The sequence below is a fragment of the Sapajus apella genome, unplaced genomic scaffold (assembly GCF_009761245.1).
Source record: "Sapajus apella isolate SASKATOON/1434 unplaced genomic scaffold, GSC_monkey_1.0 scaffold201, whole genome shotgun sequence".
In the NCBI taxonomy this organism is placed as follows: domain Eukaryota; kingdom Metazoa; phylum Chordata; class Mammalia; order Primates; family Cebidae; genus Sapajus; species Sapajus apella.
The window spans coordinates 787,545-795,510 of record NW_022437141.1 but is presented as its reverse complement, the minus strand read 5'-3'; the positions used below and the strand labels follow the sequence as shown (position 1 = coordinate 795,510).

Below are 7,966 nucleotides of genomic sequence, written 5' to 3'. Positions count from 1 at the left end.
GCTAGCAGTTTGGTATATATTACAGTGAATATTTTTCTAGATATATACTAATATGTTACACAAAAAAGCTTTTATATTGAACTTTTATGAGATAATGCATGTAGTAGAAAAGGTATTGGACTTTAGGCAGACTATTTAGGAAGTATATAGTATTTTGGCAAGTCCCTTGCAAAATACAAATTTCTTAATATAACAAATGATCATTCATTTATTCAACAGATAATAATTGAATGATTACTAATGCTTACCCTTCCAATGTTATGAAGATCAATTAAATATGAGTGTTATGCAAAATCGCTTCTTGGCCTTTTAGCTAAGATCAAGTGAGTGTTATGCAAATATAAGGTATTTTATTTCTAAAATATCCCAACACTATGAAATATGAAAAAACAGTAAGTTACAATTTATTATAAAACAACATACAGGTTGAGCATCCCAAATCTGAAAATCCAAAATCCAAAATGCTCCAAAATCCGAAACTTTTGAGTGCTGCTGACATGACGCTCAAAACAAATGCTCATTGGAGCATTTTAGATTTTGGATTAGGGACATTCAACCAAATCTACAAATATACGTTACATATTTGGAGTATAATGTGTATTTCCAAAATCCAAGAAAAAAACCTGAAATCCACAACACCTCTTATCCCAAGCATTTTGGATAAGGAATACTCAATCTGTATTACTTTTAGGAAGAAATTACCCAAAAACTGTAACATGTAAAAGGTGTGCTTTTGGTTGTTATATTTTGTATTTAGTCAGTATCAGTCACCAGGTGGATTTCTGGGATAGAAGGAAATCCATCCTGTCATGCTTTGCAAGGATTAGGGATGGCTCACAAATCTGTTACATTTAAGTGACAATTACAAAATTGCTATGATGTCTAAGATGACCATATCACATTTCACTTTTTTATCCAGTATTTAGTATAGAGACACAGAAAAAGAATAGAGCATCAGGTTCATATGGTTTTCAAATTACAAATGAGGAAGCTGAGCAGGTGTTGATGGAATGATGTATAATAGGACAAGACATGCTTTTAGGAGCAGCTATGATATCAAGCATATCTGTGACATCATAGATGAGAAATTTTTATCTTGGTCACCTAAAATGAAAAGCATGTGTTGTGAAGAAATAAGAGGTAAGCATACCCTGCAAGTCAGACATAGGATTTGAAATGAAGGAGAACTATTGTGGAAAAGACACCATGCCAAAGTGGAAAATATTCTTGAGTTCCAGTCTCTTCTTTATTTGAAATGATGGATGTAGATTCAGTCCAAATATTTTATAGATAAAGATGGTAGGATAAGTGTGGAAAGAGTAATCAACATACTGTATTTCAGCACAAATTCATTTATTTTTAGGATTCAAATGGAAAGAAATGACTATGGCAGTGAAACAGATTTATATGGACTTGTGTCTAACATTTTGGAAGAACAAGATAAGTCACAGCCATATTTTGCTGAAGGGTTAGTATATAATCTATATAGTATATAACAAGCTTTAAATTAACATACACTAGATTACCCTGTTAACTTTTATTTTTACTTAATAGTGGATCATCTGACAGTAGACATCTTAATTCAAATATTGTTTGAAGGAGACTTGATTTTGCTGAAGTATTTGCTATACAATTAGAAGTTCAGTCTAAGGTTTTATTTGCTTAAGAACTTTCATTGAAAAATTATTCTTGCATAATTCAAAGCTATTTCCCTTGAGTTCATGAACTAAATACTGGCTGAAAGAATATAAATTCCAAAGAGCTTTTACACATAGATCTCAAATAATAAAACTCATTACTACTATGCAGAAATACATATGGATTTTATTCATGTGTTAGAAATTTTTTAAATATTTTAATTGTTTTATTTGGGTGTGGAAGCCATATTACCCAAATATCCTATTTCATAAATAGGGAAGTATGTAGCGCACATGTTATCAATTAAAATCTTTTAATTTCACAAAGTTTAAGCAAAAAAAAAAAAACAAAACTGTGGTCAACAATGCTTTTATGTAATAACCTAAGCAAAGGAAAAGCTTATTTCCTGGTTACTATAGATAAATAATTCATCTAGGCTGGGTGTGGTGGCTGACGCCTGTAATCCCAGCACTTTGGGAAGCCGAGGCAGGCAAATCACGAGGTCAGGAGTTCGAGAGCAGCCTGGCCAAAATGGTGAAACCCCATCTCTACTAAAAATACAAAAATTACCTGGGTGTGGTGGCACACACCTGTAGTCCCAGCTACTTGGGAGGCTGAGGCAGAAGAATCGCTTGAACCTGGGAGGCGGAGGTTGCAGTGAGCCGAGATCGTGCCACTGCACTCCAGCCTGAGCAACAGAGTGAGACTCTGTCTCAATAATAATAATAATAATAATTCATCTAAGACCATGAAGTCACATCTTAGACCTTAGTCTCTTGGGAAAGTACAGTGAAGACAAATTAAAAATTGCATATTTATATAACATATTGCACATTTCATGTGATAGTTATCTGGAGCTAATGGTAGCTTATAAAGCATAATTGAAAGGGATTACAGAATGGTGTGATAGGGCAAGATAAATGTTTTTGAAGAACTTTTCTCCCTTTTCCACTGGAAATAAAGTCTTTAAAACCTAAGTTTTAATTAAATATATTTACTTGTTCTAGGACCTGTTCCTCCAATGTAAAGTCAGTTTGGCCAATGAACACAAGCAGATTTGCAGATCATCATGACCTCTTAACAGAAACCAAAAGGCCAATAGATACAGCCATCTCTCAGCAAGCTTTTTATAGTGGTGAATCTGTGTCAGCAATGGAAAAGCAATACCTGCATAACAGTAATTTCACACCACAACAAAAAATAGATGAACTTTATCATGGACTTACTGGTTTAGACCTTGAAGAACAATGGTTGTACTCCTCACGAAGTGATCATTCTAACTGTTACAATATTCAGACAAATGATACAGCTAAGACAACATTCCAAGAATATCCATTTATCAAAAACTGTCTTATACCTCAAAGTGGTCTTGCTGACATCATGAAAGAATCAGGAGTTGATATTTACCCTTATGGAAGAGACAGAATATGTACTAAAGGTCTTGAAGCACCATTACAGCAAAAAAGGGCAGAGATGTTTCTTTCTCAATTTAATAGATACAATGAAAACATAGATTATTGTAGATACCCAGAATATGTTCATCCTAATAAGGCTAAGCTTAATAAATGTTCAAATTTTAGTGTCCAAGAGAGTAAAAAATTAGCAAATGGCACACCTGAAACATCAACTGTAGAAGCAGACACCTACACAAAGTTATTTCAGGTCAAACCAGCGAATCAGAAAAAAATGGAGGAGACAATCCCTGACCAGCAGAATTTCACATTTCCAAAAGCTACACCACATCCGACAGAGAAACAGTTTGGAAAGGAAGCAGGATTCACTGCTGATTTTGGATTAAAATCAGAATATGGACTAAAACCTCACACAGCTTGTCCAGCTAATGATTTTGCTAACGTCACAGAAAAGCAACAGTTTGCTAAACCTGATCCTCCAAATTCTGAATATTTTAAATCAGTGAATTTATTATCAAACTCAGCAACATCTTCAGGAGGCATCAATTTAAACAGACCAACTTGGATGAATGTTCAAACAAAAAATAACACTTCTGTTCCTTATCGAAATCAAGGTAACTTGATGAAATTAAATAGTCATTTAAGTGCAGCTTCAAAAGGTTCTAACCATTCTTCAGATTTTCCCCAACTATCATCCACAAACTTAACCCCAAATAGCAATTTATTTCAGAAATATTGCCAAGAAAACCCTTCAGGATTTTCTAGTTTTGATTTTGGTTACAGTGGTGCAGAAAGAATCCAATCTGCCAATCACATAGAAGGACTGACAAAGCCTGGAGAAGAAAATCTCTTTGAAGTGGTTACGGATAAAAAAATTAAGCAGCCAAATGGATTGTGTGATAACTATTCAGCTCAGCAGTATGGGATAATTGAAAATGTAAACAAACATAATTTTCAAGCTAAGCCACAGAACGGACATTATGATCCTGAGGAAGGTCCAAAGCATTTAGATGGCTTATCACAAAATACATACCAAGATCTACTGGAGTCACAGGGTCATTTTAATAGCCACAGAACGAGAGGTGGAGACAATAGCCGTGTGAATCGCACACAACCGTCATGCTTTTCTAATAATTATATGATGGGAGATTTAAGGCATAATCAGGGTTTTCAACAAATTGGTTCAAATGGGTTTCCCCTAAGATCCACCCACCCATTTGGCCATTCAGTTGTTCCACTGTTAGATTCCTATGACTTATTTTCTTATGATGACCTAAGCCATTTGTACCCCTACTTTAATGATATGATGTATGGTGATAATTCCTTTTCTGGTCTCATGCCAACTTTTGGATTTCAAAGACCAATTAAAACCCGTAGTGGACCAGCCAGTGAACTTCATATTCGTCTAGAAGAATGCTATGAACAATGGAGAGCATTAGAAAAAGAGAGAAAAAAGGTAACACAAAGTTAACCATTTAGGAGTAACTTAGTATATTCCCTTTGCTTGTCTTCATTCTATTTACGTTAGTGTAGTTTGAGTACTTGCCTTATTTCTTTGTGTTTTATTTGTTGTTGTTTTAAAGAGACAGAGTCTTGCTCTGTTGCCCAGGATGAAGTACAGTGGCACAATCATAATTTACTCTAACTTAAAACTCCTAGGCTCAAGCAATCCTTCCTCCTCAGCCTCCTGAGTAGCTAGTACTACAGGCACATGCCACCATGCCTAGCTAATTATAATTTTTTGTAGAGACTGGGTTTCACCATGTTCCTCAGGGTGGTCTCAAACTGCTGGCCTCAAGCGATCCTCCCACTTTGGTGTCCCAAGTGCTGGGATTACAGGTGTAAGCCACTGCACCCAGCCACCTTGCCTTATTTCTTAGCTGAATTCCATAATGTCTAGGATTTGCTAAGTTCATGACTGTAAAGAATTAAATTGGTTACTTAAAAACTAAAAATGGATGGGATTGGCCAGTGGGAAGCTTAAATAAAGACAAAAAAATGCTTGACATTTTAAAGTTATTGTTATTCTAAGTTGATTTGCCCTGAAGTAAATTTTTTACTCCCTTAATGGCTATAAGTTTATTTCTTTGAAATTTTTTGTGTTGACCTGTTAGTATACTCAGGTATTAAGATGATAGAAAAATACTGTGGTATTGTGGTTTATATTTATTGCCTTTTGATACCAAAACCAAATTTTCATTTAAAGTGGTAATACTCTATTAGGCTTATGAAAACTATTACTCATCGTCAAATCATATTTAGAAAATTCTGGATCTAAAATGCATGTAATTTTTTACAGACTGAATTAGCCCTTGCCAAGAATTATCCTGGGAAAAAAGTATCCAGTACTAACAACACTCCAATTCCAAGGCTGACCTCCAACCCATCTAGAGTTGATCGCTTAATTGTGGATGAACTTCGAGAACAAGCCAGAGTAAGCTGTAAAAATAGTTAATAGTGGATGGATTTTTTGTTAAAATTTTTTAAAATTTCAGGCTGGGTGTGGTAGCTCACTCCTGTAATCCCAGCACTTTGGGAGGCTGAGGCAGGTGGATCATGAGGTCAGGAGTTCAGGACCAGCCTGGCCAATATGGTAAAACCCCATCTCTACTAAAAATACAAAAATTAGCTGGGCTTAGTGGCATGTGCCTATAATCCCAGCTACTCAGGAGGTTGAGGCAGGAGAATCACTTGAACCCAGGAGGTGGAGGTTGCAGTGAGCTGAGATCACACCACCACACTCCATCTCAAAATAAATAAAAAACAGTGGGGCATAGTGGCTCACACCTGTAATCCCAACACTTTGGGAGGCCGAGACAGGCAGATCACCTGAGGTCAGAAATTCAAGATCAGCCTGGCCAACACGGTGAAACCCCACCTCTACTAAAAATACAAAAATTAGCTGGATGGTGGCATGCGCCAGTAGTCCCAGCTACTCAGGAGGCTGAGGCAGGAGAATCACTTAAACCCAGGAGGTGGAGGTTGCAGCAAGCCAAGATCGCGCCACTGCATTCCAGCCTGAGTGACAGAGCAAGACCCCATCTCAAAAAAATAAAAATCTCAGCAAGTTTTAGAGCTTCGAAGGGATTTTAAATCACGTTTACATCTAATTCTCTGAAATAATAGTTTTTTTCCATGTTTGGTCCTAGAACTATAATATTTAGGAAAGGGGCCAGGTGCAATGACTCACACCTATAATACCAGCACTTCGGAAAGTGGAGTTGGGAGAATCACTTGAGCCCAGGAGTTCGAAACCATCCTGGGCAACAAAGGGAGACTCTGTCTCTAATAAAAATTAAAAATTAGCTGGACGTGGTGGCGCATGCTTGTGCTACTCAGGAGGCTGAGGTGGGAGGATAGCTTGAGCCCAGGAGGTCAGGGATACAGTGAGCCATAACCACACCATTGCACTCCAGCCTGGGCAATAGAGCAAGACCTTGTCTCCCAAAAAAAAAAAAAAAAAAAAAAAAAAATAGGAAAGGGGAAAATAGTCCCACTCGATCATTTAAAAAGTAATTTTGGTAATTTAAATGGTTCCTCTGGAAGCTCAAATTATCAGTGGAGCTAATCCCAATCTGAAAGAATTTAAAATCAAAAACTATTTTGAATATTATTTATTGAGAACGTCTCATTTCTTTGTCACATTTGTTTTCTAGCGTGATGAGCAAGGTGTGCTTATGTAAGATATGGCAAATTAACAGGGAATTAACATATTTCCTTTTTTTTTTTTTTTGAGTCAGGGTCTCACTTTGTCACCCAGGCTAGAGTTCAGTGTGGCATGATCTGCACTCACTGTAGCCTTGACCTCCTGGGATCGAGATCCTCCTGCCTCAGCCCCCAAAGACCTGAGACTGCAGGCACATGCTACCACACATTACTAATTTTTGTATTTTTTTATAGAGACAGGGTTTTGCCATGTTGCCCAGGCTGGTCTCAAACTCCTGAGCTCAAGCAATCCACCCACCTCAGCCTCCTAAAGTGCTGGGATTACACGTTTGAGCCACTGCGCCTGGCCAACAAAATACTTTTGTATTAGGAAAGTAGGATATGACCTCAAATCAAATGTTGTAAAGAATCCTGATGTTAAGTCATCTTGTAATTTAATGATTATTCCTATTATATCCTTTGTCAATTCCCAAATGCTTAGAATTTTCTAAGCAACTTAGGGTAGGTAAACTTTTCCTTTTTTGACCCTCCTCTCTTAAAAACTTAGTTTTCTAAATAAAATTTGATAAAGATTCCTGGGAAAAAGAATGCAGCAAAACAGATTACCTCTATGACCGAATAAAAACCATTTTAGGAATTAGAAAAATCAACGTGAGTCAAATTTGTAAATCTGTTTAATGGAATTTATCCATGGTATATTCAGAGCCTGACATATGAGGTACAGCCAGATGTTAATAAAAACTTCAGTCTTTTATTATTTAAAAAAAAACTGTTCCCGGTGGCTCAAGCCTGTAATCCCAGCACTTTGGGAGGCCGAGGCGGGCGGATCACGAGGTCAAGAGATCGAGACCATCCTGGTCAACATGGTAAAAACCCCGTCTCTACTAAAACTACAAAAAATTAGCTGGGCATGGTGGCACGTGCCTGTAATCCCAGCTACTCAGGAGGCTGAGGCAGGAGAATTGCCTGAACCCAGGAGGCAGAGGTTGCGGTGAGCCGAGATCGTGCCATTGCACTCCAGCCTGGGTAACATGAGTGAAACTCTGTCTCAAAAAAAAAACAAAAAACTGTTCCAAGGGCCGGGCGCGGTGGCTCAAGCCTGTAATCCCAGCACTTTGGGAGGCCGAGGCAGGTGGATCACGAGGTCAAGAGATCGAGACCATCCTGGTCAACATGGTGAAACCCCATCTCTATTAAAAATACAAAAAATTAGCTGGGCATGGTGGTGCGTGCCTGTAATCCCAGCTACT

The 7,966-nt window shown here is 37.4% G+C and overlaps 1 protein-coding gene across 1 annotated transcript in view; it reads left to right on the top strand.

The window, feature by feature from the left end:
* Positions 1-1,363: 1,363 nt before the first annotated feature.
* The window catches only part of MEIOC (meiosis specific with coiled-coil domain), an 11,598-nt gene continuing 4,995 nt past the window's right edge, over positions 1,364-7,966 (top strand). The window contains exons 1-3 of the mRNA XM_032270013.1: positions 1,364-1,468; positions 2,646-4,506; positions 5,350-5,484. Coding sequence (XP_032125904.1) covers positions 1,371-1,468; positions 2,646-4,506; positions 5,350-5,484 — 2,094 coding nt within the window. The 5' untranslated portion in view covers positions 1,364-1,370. The remainder of the gene's footprint in view (positions 1,469-2,645; positions 4,507-5,349; positions 5,485-7,966) is intronic.